At 42.3% G+C, this 19119-nt stretch overlaps 1 protein-coding gene across 2 annotated transcripts in view; it reads right to left on the bottom strand.

Annotated features, from left to right (window-relative positions):
- SNTB1 (syntrophin beta 1) overlaps positions 1 to 19119 on the bottom strand; it is a 117410-nt gene that overhangs the window by 8643 nt on the left and 89648 nt on the right. For both annotated transcript variants that reach the window (XR_007509079.1, XM_049824792.1), the window contains exon 4: positions 4646 to 4785. Coding sequence is in view for 1 of the 2 variants with exons in the window: in XM_049824792.1 (XP_049680749.1) it covers positions 4646 to 4785 (140 nt within the window). In the remaining variant the exon portion in view is untranslated. The remainder of the gene's footprint in view (positions 1 to 4645; positions 4786 to 19119) is intronic.

Raw genomic sequence — 19119 nt, forward strand, 5'->3', positions numbered from 1 at the left:
CATATAGATAGAATGAAGATGCACTTCACAAATTAAAGTATGTGGACACATGCAACATGAACATTGTTTCTTGCCTGCCCTCTCATTTCCTTTATGCCCTCATTATTAAAAATTCAGTCTCACTTTAAAATCCTTTTCTATCATACAACTCCAGATAGTGCTTTGGAAAATCATGCAGTTAAATATGAACTAGACAAATATGCAGGGGAACATTTGATAGTGTTTATGTACCAGTACTGATGTATTTGGGTACAGGTCAAAGGATTCCCAAGCTTTAATAAAGCTGCATTCACGTGACCTGTTTCATTTACATAAAAGATGTTTTATGCTAAAGGCCACAAGAATACCTTGAGAGGCAAAAAAAATAGTCTTAGAAACTTCACAGACAGCTTCCCCTCACCCCCGCCTCCTAGGATGTGTTCGTGGTGCATGCTGCACCCCAGAGCCGAAAAGGCACCCCAGAGCCGGCTCTGGTAATGTTCACCCACAACCCCTGAAGGTTACTGGGCTCCGTGGAGGTTTCAGAGATGCCTGCGAGCACGCTGGAGCCTGAGCATGCTTCCCTGGAGCAGCCAGAGCCACGAGAGGGCAGGAGAAGGTTGGTCACCATCGAGCCTGTTTGCACAGCACGTACGTAACAGGCAGCGGCTGTAAAATGCAACTCTTCGGATGCTCCAGAGAGCCAGGGAGGCACTTCTAATCTTCTCGAATTTCTCCCTTGTCTCTCTATGTTTTGGGGACCATTTTAGCATTATTCTTTGCAAACGTATGATAGCAAGATGGGTGCGATCCAACCTGAAGTGCTGGTGCTGGCTGAGATGCACTGGGACCTGCTTCTCATCCTAATGCTATGAAAAGAGTTTCAGCCGTTTACCGCAACAGCAAAATCTAATGGCCTCTTCAAAAAGGACAGTGAAAACAGCACTGACATTCAAAGCAAGCTTTCAGCTGCTCATTCAAGATTCATCTCAGAAGAGACCATGATACAAGTGCATCAACAGTCATGCTGCTCAACCTAGTAGAAAGCCACTATCATCCGACCTTTCTTACGCTGAAACCACCCCTTACCCTGACGTAGCATCTGCTCTGGAATGGCTGTACTCTTTGGAAACCTATGCACACGCTCTCAGTTCATCCGAGTTCTGCATGGAGGGAGCCACAACCACTCTCACTGCCCCAAGAAGATGAGCAGAGAACTTGCACAGCACCTCATACACCTTCCCTCGGGTGCTTGGGGACTCCAGTGCTCTCCACCTGCCCCTCTGCCCACTTGCACAGATGGCTAATCGGTGCCCAAACCCCTTCCCCAAATTTCCATGGCATTAACTATCAAACTGCTTTAATACTTTGTGGTTACAGACCTCAGGTTTACACATAAGCTACTTTCCTGATCTTTAATCAGAGTCCAACGTGGGCTGCTTTTTTTTTTTTCCTTTCATTTCATATCTGGCTATGATAGATAACGGAATTTGATTGCAAACATTTAAGATGTAATTACTTAAGCCCCTTTCCCGTGCTGGAGGGAGGCACTGTTATTCAGGTATAAGGAAACACTGAAACAGAGATTATGACAAAAAGGTCCTTGGAGTCAGGGCTATGAGCCAGCTCCTGTGCCTCCTGGTGCAGAGATTTAAAGGAACAACTTAAATCTCCTGATCTCAGTTTTATTTGAGCTATTACTTATATTCCACACAAAGCTGGGAAAGACTGACTGGAAAGTATTTTTAGGTTTTAATAGCACCCATAGGTTGAAGGCAAACTTATCAACAAACAAAAAGGGCATGTTGAAATTCTGCTGTTAAAATACTGTAAGAAGATTGCAATCCTTCTACCACTTTCCAATTTTCTCTGCTCATTATGTCTCGGGTAGATTAAGCATGACTCCGTACAGTATCTGGCACTGAAGTTTTCCAGTTTCAGCAGCTTTTCAAATATGCATTAGCTAAGCAAAAATGTTTTCCCAAGGACTCATAAAAATCTGAAAGATGGGAGCAGCCAAGATTACAACATGTGGTCTGCAAACTTTCCAGGTGAAAAGTTCTAAATTGCACTGATCAATGCACAGAGGGGATTAAAAAACCCGTCACGAGGAAGGTAATCACTGACTGAGAATGAACACAGAAGTCAATACCAACAGCAAACCCTGTGTATTTTTTTGGTATAACTGTACTCAGTGTGACAGGTCATAAAACCAGGATCCTGCAGGGTTTTAATCAAAATCACCCAAAACAGTAGGTGTAATGATTTAGGGAATCTGTCAGTTTATATAATCTGCTCACCTTGGGGATTCATGTATTTATATGTATTTATCAGATTGCAACTCCATTCTGAATGTCACATTCTCTATATCTGCTGTCTTTTTACCTGAGTGTTAAATTCACAGCTATATTAGTAAGAAATCACAGAGATGGGACTGGAATGGTTCTCAGGAGGTCACCCAACGCATCCCGCTTCCCAGCGCAGGGCTAACTGTGCCAACACACTCCTGAAGGTTACAGTGCCACCTGTCCTTCAAAGTCCCCAGTGATAAGGATCACACACCTTTCCTAGAGAATCTAGTCCAGTACCTCACCCACACAACAACTTTTTCCCAGGACCTACCCCAAATCTCCCCTATCCAGCAGGGACCTGGAGAACATGCTGCCTTGTCCTCCTCGTGTCTCATCTTCATACTTGAAAACTATTGATGTATTTTCCATGGACTTCTCTAGATTAAATAACTAAGGTTTCTTAAGTATTACCCTACTGACAGTGCTTTCTTAGGTCTTAGATTTGCATTACTTTCTTCTAGACCTTCCACAGTTAAATGGCATCTTTTTGGAAGTGCAATGCCTCACATGAAGGTGGTGTATCACCTGAAGCTTTACTCATGCTCTGTAGTTAGGCAGGGTTACTACACCTGCCCAATACGCAACACTTCTGCTATAACCTAAGATGATTGTCTGTATTTTCCAGGTGCTTCCTGGCAGAACAGCTATCTTGTCACTCATTTTCCACCCCAAACCAGCGCAGTTGACCACTTTCCCAGTCTGTAAAGACCCTTCAGCAGCCTGACACCTGTGCTGAGCAACTTCTCATTCCCCTCCAGCCTGACGGCTGATGCTTCTCTACTCATACGGGAATCCCATTGGACAGGGAGATGACTATCCCCACCCAAGGCAAACTGGTCTGCTATCAGATCTGAACTCCTGAGAAAAAGTAATTAATAACAGGCCCTCGAAGACAAGGACTTAAGACTGTTTGATGCGGTAAATTGGTGGTCACTGATGATGGGGGCTGGCGATGCCCACCAAAGTGCTGTCTTTACACGTGACGACGTGTGGACAAGAAGGAGAAGGGTGTACTGCAGGATCTCCAGTCACTTTAAGGACAAGGACTCGGGTCCATGTACAAACGACACCCCGAAGCAGTGGGGAGGAGATGCATCACCTTCTGCTGGGGTGCTCTTGCTTCACGAACTCTTAAGGTTTAGTGACACACCTGGATGCAGCCTCTGGCTCCAACACCTTACCCAGTTTTCACTGGGAATTGTCACCTGGAATTGTCAACCTTCACCACCGCACTGCGCGGCAGGCTGCAAGCTACAAAGCTTGGGGTTCTCGCCTCATGTTATGGTAACAAAGAATGAGTTAGAAGCTGGCTTCCCAGCAAGTCTGAAAACTCCATCATGGGTAGGTAGACTGGGACAAAACAAACATCAGTGTAATTCACCAACTTAATTTTTTTTTTAACATACTGATTTAGCAGCAAAGCCTCAGTTCATTTGGGGAGAGAACTAAAAGACCAAGAACAAAAATTAACTAATGAGAGTGCAGTAAGAGCCCCACTGCTTTTGCCCATGTGCAACCAGCCTTTCTGAATGAGAACTCATTGAAAATGGTATAATAGAGGCCTGTAGCAAGGCCAAAACAATGGAACAGCAGCTCTTTCTCAAGCCCTTTGACCATACTGGCAGAGAAACGTGATTAAGATTCACATCAAGAAGCACAGACAGTTTCCACTGCACAAAGACAACCACGGGAAAGCTCTCTCTGAACTAGTGTTGATGGATACATTCAAAATAATGCAGATGGTTATTTCCAACCTAGATTCAAGAATGCGTCTTCTAAGCTCACCATTTTAAGCTAAAAAAGCCAGGAATTCATTTGCTAGAGCAGGAACAGAAGCCATGGTGAAATTAAGTGTCTCCATCACATGTGCAATCCTCTGAAAGCACCAAACCAGTGGTGCAGAACTGCCACACCAGCACATCCAACTCAGAGCAACAATTTCACTTTTTTCAGCCTGGAGGAGCAGCTGGAAATCTGAGCGCCTCTGCCAAGCCCTCAGGTCTGCACACTGAGATAGAAATCTCAGGAGATCGAGCTTTTGGCTTTTTCAGCACTCCTGCCTCTGGATCCAGGCCAAATGGCTGCGTCCATAACCCATCTGGTATGCTTCTGGCCATTAGCCTTGGCCAGAACTTGAAACAGAGGAGAAGAGAGGAGTACAGGTGAGCACATCAGCCCACTGAAGAAGAAATCTGCTTCTCAAACCATGACATTTCTAGTGTGATATATACCTATGCACCAGCTATACCTGTTCCCGGCTGACTCAGCCGTTCCCACCACTCTTGAAGGGGCCATAATAAAAAAAGCACACGTACCTGGTGGCTAGCAGGGGGTAGGTATGCAGAGGGCTGAACCAAGCTTCTTTCATCCGTGGCATGCTCTCATATATTAAGAGGTCTTTCTCTGTCAAGACCACTAACACTGGCTTCCAGTGCTTCTCGTTGTCTCCTGGCACCTGAAAGAGAGCAAAGTTTCAGTGAAACAACAAGTGACAAAGCTACCATCGTGCAAAGCCTGATGATATGAACTTGTCAAGTCCTGGACAAGATAATGAACAAAAGAGAGTTTTACTTCTTTGGCTTTTTGGTATCTCCCACCTGAATTTATAACCAGCTGCAGCAGAAATGGAGTAAAGTGCAATGACATCTGCTGCTCTCATCAGCAGTGCTGTCTCTAGCCCTCCTTGCAGCCTTCCCCTACTACAGGCTACTCCATAAATGCAGTAGTGGAAGAACACTGAGACAGAGCTGGCTGTTATTTAGCTGTGTATGCACAAAAGGACCTTAAATGTGTACTTATAACGTGCACCATTCAGGCATAGCTGGCACATTAACCTGAGTGCTGGACACTGCTGCTGCTGTTTCTATTTCCAGGAGTGAAAAAAAGCTGCAACATCATCACTATTAAAGAAGTGTGTCAGGTAGTAAAAAATAGTGGTTTGGGAGCAGATGCTTTTTTCCTCAGCAGTTCATGTTTTCATTGCTTCTCCTTCCTTCATACCATTCTTCCAGTTTTACAAGTGCCAATTTATAAAGAGATCCAACCTAAACATGGGGCTGATCTGAAGCACTGACTGAGTGATAGATCTGCATCCACATTTCAAACCCATCTGTTAAAGATGTCTAAAGACTGGGGCATCAAAGCCCTTTACTGGCTGCAGAATCCAGGCATGGAATTGTATTTTGTAGGTTAGCCATGCGGTAGTCCACATGGCTACACAATTACTGTTATGGGGACCAAGTATGGATCCTGTTTTTTACCTATTCTACTCTGGCAGCACAGAAGTGTCTTCAAATAGATGGGAATATGAAAAGGTCTTAGTTTCAAGTAAGAAGGAAGCTCTTCTCTTTCACAAATTCATCATTTTCCTTTTGGTGCGCATAAAGAAAAAGACACCCCGTTAGGCAGTAACACTCACAGACATGCTTTCAAACCCAAACACCTCATCTGGGTACGAAAGGGAATGTAACAAATTCTGAGATTCACCAGAGAATCTGACTGTCTACATGACTCCTCCATTAAAACCTTCTCCGGAAAAGAGAAGCAGTTGTCTGGGCTGTTTTATGGGTGATGCCAGCCTACTTGCCATGGGCATGTGTCACTGGGCACATCACTGAGTGGAGAAACATATAAAAGGGATCAATCAAAGGTTGGCCAGGCTGGGAGCGGTACAGCCAGAAATGGTGATTCGGATCCTTAAGTACGATGTGTCTTCAGCGATGGATTCAGATTGAGAACCACACTTGAAATGCTTGTATCTTATATGAAGACAGGATCCCACAAATTTCTAAACTTTTAAGGACTTTAAAGACAGCTGTAAGATAGCTTTGCACTGGAACAACAATGCCCAAAGCAGATCTTAAACTAAGATTTTTGGCTTGCATAATTTTTAAGAGTTATTTTTCCTTCTGAATTAAGCTTTTCCAATAATCATATTCCTGTTTACAACATTACTTGCTCATTGGTTGTTCATGTCTGTGTGTTAATCAACTTAAAAGTCATGAATGGTTCATCCTTTTAATTTCTTCAGAAGCATCAATACTTATTTACAATTTTCTTGTGGTGACAGTTTCTTGAAATGCAACCTTTCACTTTCAAATAGGGCTGAATAGAGAAGCCGCATAATTAACAGAATTAATACACTTCAGAAAGAATGCAAAATCCAGAGTTCTCGCAGCCCGTGTACCACAGGAATATTCATACGAGCAAAAAGCATCCTCAGCTTCTTAATACCTCAGTTATTAACTACAGCTAACACCCCAGTTCCTAGCATGGGAATATAGAAGTAAATGTTACAGTTAATGTTAACATTTAATAAATGTTACGGTTAATGTTAACATTTAATTTTTGAGCACCTGCCTGTGTTCTTTAATTCGAAAGATTTTAGTACACACTTCTGAAGATTTCCAGAAAAGAAAAAGGAAGATAAATATGAAGGGTATCATAAGATGAAAAAGCAGGATGTTCATATCCATACTCTGGAGGAGTAAGCAGGCAGCATACTGGGCTGTTACTTCTTTTTTTTTTTCTATTCTGTGACCACAAGCAATCCAAAGACTACAGGAAACTGCTCACAGCTTTTCTGCAGAACCATCATGCCTGTGTAGCATTTTCAATCACAAGCTTTGTTATTAGGTGGCTGGTCAGTCAACTGTGACTCCAGAAAATTTGGGAAACACTTTTCCCTGTAAAGCAACCACAAGAAAGGGAATAAGCCTCATTTTGCTAGCTGGTCCCACAGCTATTTGCTGGACAGCCCTAAGCATCAGGAGCCAGAATTTCCAGCGCGGATCCTGCAGTCACCACCCGTACAGCAAAGCCCGCAGCCTTGCCCCAGTCCTTCCCAACAGCAGGGTAACTACGGAGAAGATGTGGCTTGGTCATAAGGTATTGAAGACTTTTTCTCAAGTGTAAGTGACCTTATGTTACCCCTCCTTGTAGGATGTATCCCCTGTTTGTACGGTGTATACTGGGAAGGGGAGAGAGGAGAACAATATTTGCTTGTGTCCTGCTAGAAAGCCCTCCCCAATAAGAAGGGCCATGCAATACACACATTTTTAAACACATTTTTTTAAACCTTGGGACCATAGCTGTCTCACTGCTAAGGAATGCTGGTGTAAGCAATACTGCTGCTATTTCAGACCTGAAGAAGGATTTGTGTGCCTGAAAGCTTGTCTGGTTTTTTCCAACTGTAACAGCTGATCTAATAAAAGATACTGCCTTGCCTTAAAAACCTTGAATTGCGTTACTGTTCCCTGATTTTGTTGGGGTTTGGATCAGGCTTTAACAGCTGATGCCGTGCTGTTCAACAGGCAGTTGGCATTTCTGGAAGGTGTCAAAGAGAACACACTGTCCCGTAAATGATAATAGCAAATTTTACAAAGGAAGAAGAGAGGCTGCAAATATACCATTAGCCTACAGGGCACATTAAGAACAAATCATCATGGGAAATTAATCCAGATCAAGCAAGTGTCGTACCAAGCATGAATATAATAGCAAATAACAAAACAAAAGCAAAAACCATGCTGCTTACAGGCAGCTAAGTGAAGGATTTTTTCAAGTTTTAAAGGTTTTAAAATCTGACATATCATAAAGATAACATGAAATACTTCTCTAAGAGTAAATTTAATTATCATTTGAGATAGATTTTAGAGGCACCATTGTAGACAATGGTTAGGGCCAGCTTCTTAGCCAGAATTTTGCAGAATTCTGGCACTTGTGCTACAGTTTCTTTGCTCCAGTTCCCACTTGCACATACAATTCAAAGTGCATTGATCTGTGTTGCAGACAAATAAAATCACCATCCACTCTAAAAAACTTTTCAAACTCCTTTTCAAAGTAAAAATGTTAGATCAAATCTAGATGAACTAGAGAAAAGAAAAATCAGTACTCCTCAAACCTCCCACCACAATAAAACAAATCAGCAAATTTTTTTGCTGGTCTTCTGGGTGCTGTTCAGGTAACTCTAAGCAACAAGTACCAGTGCCCTCTCTCCATGCTCTGCTCATCTCAGCTGAGGTCACTGCTTATACTCCCAGGTGAAATTCCACTTCAAGTCAATGAAGCTGTAAATGTTTATACCAGCAGCAAACTTGTTTTTTTTCTTCCCTAGACACACTGTGCCTCTACATCAAAGTCTTCAAGTACAAAGCAGAAAAGGGAGAACATATTCTAACAAAAAAAACCCAAGTGCGGTGAAGCATCCTTTTTGCTACACGCAAACCTCTTTGCTCCTCACATACTCACCCCATGAAGTGCAAACCCCACTTTTTTTCTCTATGCACCTCTCTGGTTTACCTTTCCAAATTCAGAAAATATTTCATGTATGGCAGGGATGAAACCTGGGTTTTTTTGCATGTAACACCATGATGGCTGGGCCTGGGATGACACCAGAGGAGACCTGCATTCACATCTTGCTCGGCCATAGGCTTCCTCTGCAAAGTCAGCCTAAATGCTCTGCATTTCCATATGGACACCACGGCCTCTGCTGGGGTTGCAAGATGGTGCTGTAACACACACAGCAGGAACAGACGTAAGTGTGAAGGTGGACAAAACTGCACAAGAATGGCTGCTGTATTTCAGCAGCTACATGGAGACTTGTCCATCAACCTTTGGCTACCACAAGAGCCAAAGTGCTTTGATGAAGAAAGCAGATGGCTTACGCAGGGTTAGGAAGCGTTAGGACACACCAGACCTCACGGCACCAAGGATGCACCTGAGCTCTGGCTGTTTCTGGATGCCTTTGCAGTGGTGGGGCAGCATCGCTCCAGGCTTTGCTTTAGGGCCAGACCTGCAGAATGAAGGACTGACTCTGCACATAACGACGTAGCAAGCTCAACGCTACCTGTACGACTGCTCCTGCTGGCTTTCTGGCAACTGCTCATGTGCTTAAGACCACTGCTTGCAATGTACCCTTAAAGAGTAACTAATTCCTCTGATACATAGCAAACAATATTTCGAAGAGGACCCAGCCTGGTTTTTCCTGCAGATGACGGGGACTCCCTGACCCCTTTAATGGGTATCACAGCTTCCAAATCTTTAATAGTTTTCACATACAATTAGTTGCCGTAAAGACAATGGGCATCTCCGTAGAGATAAATCCTTTTACAAACGGTTTGGCCCTTTGCTCTTTCATCTGCCAGGTCTCCTTTTCTTAAGGTTTTTCTTTGAATTTCAGTTATTCATCTACTTCAGGCTGCCAGGAATGGATGAAAGAATACTTTTAATCTATGAGGCTCACAGATAATTAAATTAGAGGCCTCAGTCTACTCTGGAAAGCTGTTTTATATTTTCATTAACTCAAAAGGGACATTTCAATTACATTCCCTTTTTAGTAAACAAATTATATATTGCCAGCAGACTCCACTGCAGCAAGTATCCAATATACAGCCTTTCAGAGAACTGCTGTGAAGGTAGCAAGTTTACGCTTACAGTAAGTGGTTTAACCCCCTTTTCCATCACCCCCTCCGAAATCCCAGAGCTACACTATCCCCTCGCACAGAGCGCAGGAGAAGCAACGAAGAGATAGTTTTTTGAAACTTTTTTCTTGCTATTTTCCCTCCTCCCTCACTTAAAATCTCTCCGTGCTGACAAGAACCAGCTTCCGCACAGGCTGGGATATGTTCTGCTACATATTTCTTGCCTTTTCATAGTCTTTTGATGAAGGGCTATGTCCATGTTCAGAATAAATTTGATTCATTTACAGAAACCTACTTGTCAGTTCCTGAAAATAACAGCTGGGACTGAAAAGGATTTTTTCAAGACAAACAGCAGTGATGCAGAAATACATCATGCAAACTCCAGCATAGGCAACAACGCTGGTAATTCTGTGAGCTCATTTGACAGGAGGCAATTTGCAGTGCAGGAGTGGGTGTAAGTGACAGCCGTAGGCAGGGGATATCAACACCTCCCACGCCACACGCAGATGAGATGTGTTTTGCTGCTAAACTTTGTAGTTTTAAACAGGAAACAATGTGCACATTGTTTAGGAAAAAAAAAAAAGCTAATGAAAATGTGTCTGGTTTTGTTCTCTCTTTGACCTCCATGATGGCTCAAAGGTGGCTCGTGCCATTATTAGATCTGGATTACAGTCAGTGCCCGCACAAAAGCCCCCCAAAGGGCACCCCCACGCAGGTCAGGTGGGAACCACAGCAGGGACCACGCTGATCCACCTCTCCTGCTCTCCCGAGCGGAGCTCAGGGGTACTCTGACAGCTACAGTTACAGGCACTGCTGCGTACGCACAGGACACCCATTCTCAAGACAGGTCTGTTCAAGCCTGAACTCCTTCTAAATATCCTTTAAAATGACAAGATACAAGCCAACTTCTGTCAAAAGTAACACAGTCAACCACGTCAGCACGGCAATATGTCCAAGCCAATGTCCTGACTCTCTGGACTAATAGGATTTTCAAACAGCTCTGGCTCAGATCCAAATACCTCTAAATGTCAAGAGAAGCACTCGGCCCTCTGTACTCACCCACGCAAGAACGGCAGGTGATCTGAGACCTTCCCTACAGCCAAACAAGAATGTCCAATCCCAGTTTTGTAGTGGAGGTTTGCTCCAGAGCTCGGTGAAGTCAACCGGAGTTTTTTCTAATGACTCTAGGTTTTGGACTAGGACCTTGGGAAACAAGCCTGGAAGGCTGTGTGTCTCCCATGCTGCAGAGAGGATGGACCCAAATTCTTCTCGGAGGTGCACAATGAGAGCATGGGATTCAACACCCACAAGGTGAAACACAGGAAATTCTGACTGGGTACTCTGAGAAATTTTTTCAGTATGTCAGGGTGGTCAAACACTGGAACAGACTGTGAAATGTCCACCCATCAAGATGCTCACAACATGACTGGGCAAGGCCCTAAGCAAGCTCTGCTTAGAGCCACAAGAACTCCCTTCCAACCTATATTATTCTGTGAGTCTATGAAAACACTGGAAAAAAATGAAAGGAGAAGTCCAGATCTGGATCAGAAAGCCATCATTAGGTTGCCCCTGAGTTAAAGTTGGTCTGTACACATCGAGTTTTTCATGCATATGTGCCGCCTGAATGTTGCATCAGTATGAATGCAGTAGTCACACAAAATGGTTATCGCAGCTTAAGGGTTTGCAGGATGATGTGTAGTTCCCTTGTACCTTAAATCATTTAGAGCTGTATAAAATGTGTATCCTTGATCCTTCTGACTTGGCAGAGTTCAACACTCTGGATTTCCTTTGCAGTAGATTCCTTGCAAAAGATAAGGAATGGAAGGGAGTAGAAAACCCAGCATCACATAAACTTTATTCACTGTACCACATACCTTAAGTAAAAATATATTTCACAACTACATGAAAAAAGTTTGAAAACCTGATGTGTTCTCTTTCTTCTCCTGATCCATGGGTCCACAGAAACTGGTTACCTAAATACACAGAAATCCAACTCCAGGGGACTCAAAAAGGAAAAAAATGGTAGTTCATCTATTTTAGAAACCTCTACCGTGACCCAGGATCATTTTGCTATGCATGGTTGAGATTTGAAAGTCCACAAGTAAGAGCTCTTTTGCAGTGAGACAGGAGACTAGCTTTCTGATAATGTCAGGAATCTTTCCAGAGAAGAGTAAAAAGGCAGAGAGCACAGGAGATGGTAAGTGCCCCACACTGTTTGTTAAAGACACTGGCTGCTTTTCATCTTAGAGAAGGTGAAAGGAACTCTACTGTGTTTTAAGAAGTACTCTGATGCTTTCTGAGTAAAACACATTTTTTTCTATAGCAATTTCTTCAGACCATGAGAGGAGAGCACTGTCTGAAATTAAGTACTGGTAATTTATGATAGCAAGGCTTTGCAAACAGCAAAGGTCCACTCCTGGGAAGATACAGTGTTGAGCTAAATGATTTCTGTAGAAAAACCTGCACTTTGCTATCTTTTTTTTTTCCTTTCCTTTTTATTGCTTCTCAGAAATTGTCAAGGGAGAGCAGGGAAGGGAAGAAGACATTTCATCACTCATGGGCTGTGACAAGAAAGACCTGCCTAACCTGTAAGTCACAAGGACAGAGACAGAAGGCAAGTCAGACACATGGGAAGGTCAGAACAGCCCAGCTGGCACTGGCAACTGAGGCTGATCAAGAGATAGTGGACAGGCCAGCTACAGTTCAACTGACCTTCAAAGCCAGTTTGAGTGGGAACAAACTTGTGCTGGAAGAGGTCATATTTTAAGTATTGCTTATATAAGAGGCACAGGGGAAGGAGGAAAAAAAGGGAAGGAAAGACCATTAACCTCCGGCTTTTCTAACCAGTTATACAGATTGAACAAATGAACAGAAAGCCTGAAGAGTGGAGATAAGCACAAAGCCACCATATAAAAGCAAAAAGCTTGCAAAGTGGAGGCAGTATCTCTTTTCCAGCACACTCACTCTACACATTCAGGATAAAAGTGAAGATGCTATTAGGAGACACCTTTGCATCTCTTGTGTGTTCATGCATTCTGAGTATACGTGGCTTACCTATGGGATGTCTGGGCTCTTCAGACTGCAAGTGAGGGTGGCTGTAAACTTGCTTTTGGAAACGTGTCTCAGGAACATATCACAGAAAGGCTGGTGATAGAAACTGCCTGAAGCTTATTAAATATTTAAATAAAAATCACAGAATTAAAATGTGGGATGACCTGTACTTCCAAGACATAGCTCAGTTCTGTGAGAGATGAGCAGCTGTGCTGTCTCCAAAATAAACACTGGACCTCAAAGAACAATAATCCTATTACTAAGGGAAAATCACTGAACTTCCCTTTTGAAACAGAGCAGTCCCCTTCCTCCAGTAAGCCAAGCTTGCCCCAGGAAACACTAAGAAGGACCATGGCATGGCCTTGCATCTTCAGTTCATGGAGCCATTTTGCACATCAGGGTCAGCCCCAGAAGAAGAGACCGTACCTGTTAATGACTTTGGGTCAGAGGCAAGAAAAGAGAAGGGAAGCTTTGGAAGCTTTACCACATCTCCTGTGCAACTGCTCAAGAACGGATACTGTCACTCAGTGGTGTGGTGTCCTGGTTTCGCCTGGGATGATAGAGTTAATTTTCTTTCTAGTAGCTGGTATAGCACTATGTTTTGGGTTCAGTATGAGAAGAGTGTTGATAACACACTGATGGTTTCAGTTGTTTCTAAGTAATGTTTAGACTAAAGTCAAGGATTTTTCAGCTACTCATGCCCAGCCAGCAAGAAGGCTGGAGGGGCACAAGAAGTTGGGAGTGGACACAGCCAGGGCAGCTGACCCAAACTGGCCAAAGGGATATTCCATACCATGTGATGTCATGCCCAGTATATAAACTGGGGGGGGGGGGGGGGGGGCCTGGGACAGATCGCTGCTCAGGAACTAACTGGGAGTCAGTCAGCAGGAGGTGAGCAACTGCATTGTGCATCACTTGTATATTCCAATTCTATTATTATTATTGTCATTTTATTATTATTATTATTATCATTGTTAGTTTCTTCCTTTCTGTTCTATTAAACTGTTCTTATCTCAACCCATGAGTTTTACTTTTTCCCCTGATTCTCTCCCCCATCCCACTGGGTGCAGGGGGGGGTGAGTGAGCAGCTGTGTGGTGCTCAGTTACCAGCTGGGGTTAAAGCATGACATGGGGAAAACTCATTTCCCCTGGGTATGCTCCAGGATACCAAGAGCAACCACTGTTCTCTGCTATACCCTGCAGGTTGCTATATGCCAGAGTTTTCCGTTCAAGCCAAGGTGAAGCATTTTATGAGGGAGTTCATCATCATCAGTGGAGTATAATGGTAATTGTACAGGAGCAGGATCAATGTAAACACACCATAGTTTCAACTCACTGTCTCTAAAGAGCCTATAATTTACAATTGAATCTGACTTCAGCTGATCAAGTGGGCACCAGATTAGGATAAATAATACCATTACCTCAAAAGATATACACATCTCATCTTTCAATTCAGTAAAAGTGCATGGATTTCTAATCATCGACTCAAGAACACTTGTCCACAGCACCCAATCAAATGTGAATGCTGGAGGTGGACTTTTGATTTGAAAGCAGCTTGCAGTTTTTAATGATGGCTCAAACATGTAAAATGCCATCTGAAATTATTAGTGTCTGTTTGGTGAAGGACAGGTAATCATCAATGTCTGCATTAAAACTAGAGTGACTGAAATCTGTCCCAGAAGATGTTCTGTGCCTTCTCTATCATGTTGTCTTTCCTAATATTCAGTCTCAGAAATAATGGTCCATCATGATGGGTACCTTTTCAAGACTGACAGATTTGACTGCCTTACCCAAGGGTCGTTATAAATCAGGAGTGCTGGAAGAAAAAATAGTAGGGGAGCAATACAGAGAGAACAAGATGTTTCTTTGTCATTGTTATTATGTTGTCTCAAGGACAGTCCAGAATACTGTGTCGTTTCACTCTATTGTGTCATTGATCAATATTCAGTAATACTGATGGACTGCAATGCAACTAATGACCTCAAGCAAATGAGTGAATTCACTACACGCCTGGCACAAAAATGTATTCTCTTCGAAAAACACTGATAAAATCTATATGTTATGCTTCATCAACTGGAATTTTGAACATGCTGAGAAATATTTGGAAGCTTTATTGAAAAAGCAAAGATTCAAGTAGAATCCTTAATAATTTGGCTTAATTTTGAAAAAATGTGGAGCAGCCACAGGTTTCTGAAAAGTTTGGTGAAAATTAGTCACAATCTGGAATCCAAACCTACTTATTTACATGCCTAAGTAAAGATCTATCACAAAAGGTCCTATATTTGACTTTTTTATGATTTATTTATTCACCTGGTTGTCATTTTCAAAGCCATTCAATTATTTGAGACCATATCTTTTTTTAAATGGATAGAAACAGAAAGTGTCTATCTCTGCCAGCACAGTGACAGACCTCCACAAGCTATCTAAGATACTCAAGGAGTATACCTCCTTTCTTGCTGGGGAAAACAAGGAACTTAAATATGTAATTTTCATTAGAATTTGTTTATCAAATTCAAGTTTTGCTGATGGGCAGGAAGATATATTTTTTTACCCCAGAAACCCAGTTGAGCTCCAAGAGACCCCTGCCTGCCAAACAGGTTTCCAGTTTGCTACACCTTGGCAACCAGTATGGAGAGCTAGAAGACCATCCAGTAGGTTTTCATGGTGGATCTCAGTATTGGTGGATCCCAGGGTGCCAGTGAAGGTAGGAAATGAACAGTTATTCCATTTAATATCCAGTTTGCTTTCTTTCACTCCTTAACCAGGACAAAGCTGAATTTTAACATCTTTGCCCTTTCAGAGAGCTCTGTTTGATATTGGATTTGTTAGTTTTCTAAGGAACAGGTAAAGAAGACAACTAGGATCTAATCAAAAAGTGCCACCTTCCCCACTGAAAAGCTGAGAATATCCTTTTTCTGCCTTCAAAGAAAGCTTAAGCCAGTCACTGTTCAGAAAGGTGAATGCTTAGATTCACAGAAAGAGGGCTGAAAGATGACTTGAACGATCAACTCATTCAGCCTCTGCTCAGGAAAGGACAGACTTTGCTCCCAAAATTTGTCTAGCCTGTTCTGTAAAACCTTCCCTGACAGAAATCCCCAGCTACTCTATCGTAATCCTTAACCAGCTTCACCATTAGGAAATTGTTGCCCATGCTGGAGCACGTGCCACTGTGGTCCTGGGGATACTGTGAGGTCAGGTACCATTACGTGCTTGGGAGACTAATAGAAAGCTCGAATTTGGGGTTTTAGCTAAATGTCTAAGATGGTCATTACTCTAACCCTGCCAAAGAAATTGCAGGAGAGTGATGGTCAGAGAGGAAAGGGATAAGTGGGAAGAATGCAGGAGAAAGTTCAGAGCTAGAGGATAACTGCAGTTCGTCACTGGTCCTGTGATTTTCTGGACAGCTGTCACCACTACCTGTCTGGTACATGAAGAAATGCACACACATCCCTAACATTGCAAAAATAACTGACAAGGCAGCTTTAATAGGAAATCAGTATTACCAACTCCAGCCCTCCAAAGGTCCCTTGGGGATGTCAAGTGGGGCTTGAAAATCAGTCTGAGGTTTGCTTGGTATTTAAAATACATTTTTAATTCTTGCTGATCCACCAAGACTTTCAGCTTTGCTGACATTCCATAGTTTCAAGCTTTTCTCTGTGGCTAGGAATCTACACTAAAAATGAGAGCTCAGCTTTCATAAAACTTCTTTATTTCAGAAGATGGTAGAAGAAGAAATATCCCTAAAGTAAAAGTATTCAAGCTATGAGGTCTGGACCTATGGTCAGGATGTGACCTGCCACTTCTCAAGAGGCATCACTTTCCCAGACCCGATACTGCTTATATTACAAGATCTGACGAGATCACAACCCAGGGGTTTATGGCAACAACTCTTAATTAATCTACTATCTACAACAAAAATGTAGCAGATATTGAAGGGCATGTGTTAGTAGAAACTATGAATATTCAAGAAAGCCATATGAGGAAGACAAACATAAAGAACCTTCTACTTGGCAGTTATCTATGCTGAGTTTTAAATTAGCCACACAGGACAAATGGATTTAGTGCTGTGCCATGTTATTTCATCTGGATTACTAAAAGATACACAATTAGGGCCATCAATCTACAGACCCAAATCCTACAAATATCAGCAAATTACATGCTATAAGCTATGCAATTTTGAAAGCTAATGCTCTTTATCTGGTTCTAATTCTCAGTGTTTCATATTTTCGCAATAATCACAGCATTTAACTACTCATAGGACAATTCTACTGAGAACCGAACATTCCTCTAGAAGAAAAACTTGAGAGGAATAAAGTCAATTTCCAAAGCTAGCATAAACAGATTGCATGCTACAGGTTATCTCCCTGGGGCCAGGATGGGAAACTAAGGTTTCAGATTTAAGAATTATCCCTGAAATACATAATTTAATAAAACAAAGAACTTCCCGGTAACAGCTTTAGACTTTCACATCTCTTAACAAATTACATATCTGCAGATAAATGATTTTTGGCACGTGAGATACAAGATCTCATGAACCAGCTGATTTCATCAATGGAAGACTCTTTCCTGCTGTGGGCTAATAAATCACCCTGGCCAGCAAGTGCCAGCCATTTACAGTCAAGAAATGGCTGAGGGTAACATGAACATCATAGAGCTGCTATTACTTCTGCCGCTACAAGAAAGTGAAAACCCCAAGAGGACAAACACGTATGAATATTATCAAAGTGGCTACACCTAATTCTACCCTTGGTATTAGATACGTATTTGCACTGAAGTCACAGGGAAATTTTACAAATTATTTCTTCCAGTTTTATTCCTACTATGAAGATAAATATTTGCCTTTTCATTGAGATCTCTTTTGTAGTGTACTGGCCTGAACATCTTACATATACTGATATAAAAAATTTTAACTCAGTTGGGTAACACCAGTATAAAACTGCAAAAAGAAAATTGGAAACCATGTACTTCAGTAACATTGTCATATGCAATTATTCATATAACCCATTTTAGAAGTATAGCAAACAGGATTAGATATCATACCAGTGGTTGCATACCAAAATTTCTGGATTTTAAAATACCATGTCCTCATTGGCTTTTTTATTTCCTTAGCCATATGGAAAACAGTCAGGCACAATTAACTATTTGTCAGAAAACAATCTATTAATTAACACCATTCTGTGTGAACGAGCTGAAAATCATGTTCTTTGCTTGCCAAAAAGCTTCCATTTCTGCTTCATGTTTGTGCTTAGAACTAAACATAGCTACAGATACGCTGCTTGACATAACTGACCAAGGGAAAAAAGAACAACTGCTGCTGAGGTTTTTCAGAACCAGCAGCCAGCGAGATTTTTCTAAAGATAGGGAGGGGGTCAGCAGGGCTTCACCTCTGTATCTCGTAAAATTCTTTACTGACAGATCTTTGATTAAACTAGGCAGAAATAGATTAAATCCCAATTAAGACATTCATATTTGTGGCAGGGCTTGAAAGAGAAAAGAAAGTGAGGGGGGAGAGTTAGTTACAGTGTTTTCTGGGCTTAACTTTAAAAATACAGGACCTGACTTCAATTATATTTATATCCATTCAGTTCTACTGACGTCAATGGATTTACTCCTAAATTATGCCAGATGGAAATCAGGCTAGCTATTACCACATTTTCATGCATATAACCAGCACCCCTTTAAAAGTACCGTTTATTCAAAAGCATGTCCTCAGACAACATGGATCCTCAGATAACCCAGACAAAATCAGAAGCAGGGGCAATCAGTGATGAGGAATGCCAGGGGAGAACTGCAGAGTGATAGAAGAGGAAGGGAGCGAGGAAATCTGGACCAAACTTGCTTTGCTGTTATCTGCACATGCACATAAACTCCACTGCTGCTGAATCCTGGGCACTAAACCAATAACCTCTGGGGCTGACACAGGGCAACATGACGGCTATTTGCTTCCCTACTAGAAAAGCGGTCTGTAATCTGTGTTACCTCTGAGATCGGTATTCTAATATTTCTTTTTTTAGTACAGCAGCCTGCAATGCTTCCAAAACTTTGAACCCCTTTGCAGCTCCACGCAGGGCTACAGGTGCATGACCGTTATCAGTTAGTTGTTGGCTCCTCGTAACGGTTTTAAAAATTGTTCACTCTCCTGGATGCGATCCTATAACCACAACCCATTCCTTCTGCTTGCGCTTGCAAATATCCAAGCAGCTGTTCTAAGTTATTTGAAGGGGCTAGAGACTGAGGCTTTACTTGACGTTGTCGAGGCTAATGGAAACTGATGAGGTACATGACCTTCGATGAGTGGAAACAGCCCCTCTGTCCAATCT

The sequence above is a fragment of the Accipiter gentilis genome, chromosome 2 (genome assembly GCF_929443795.1).
Source record: "Accipiter gentilis chromosome 2, bAccGen1.1, whole genome shotgun sequence".
Lineage (NCBI taxonomy): Eukaryota > Metazoa > Chordata > Aves > Accipitriformes > Accipitridae > Astur > Astur gentilis.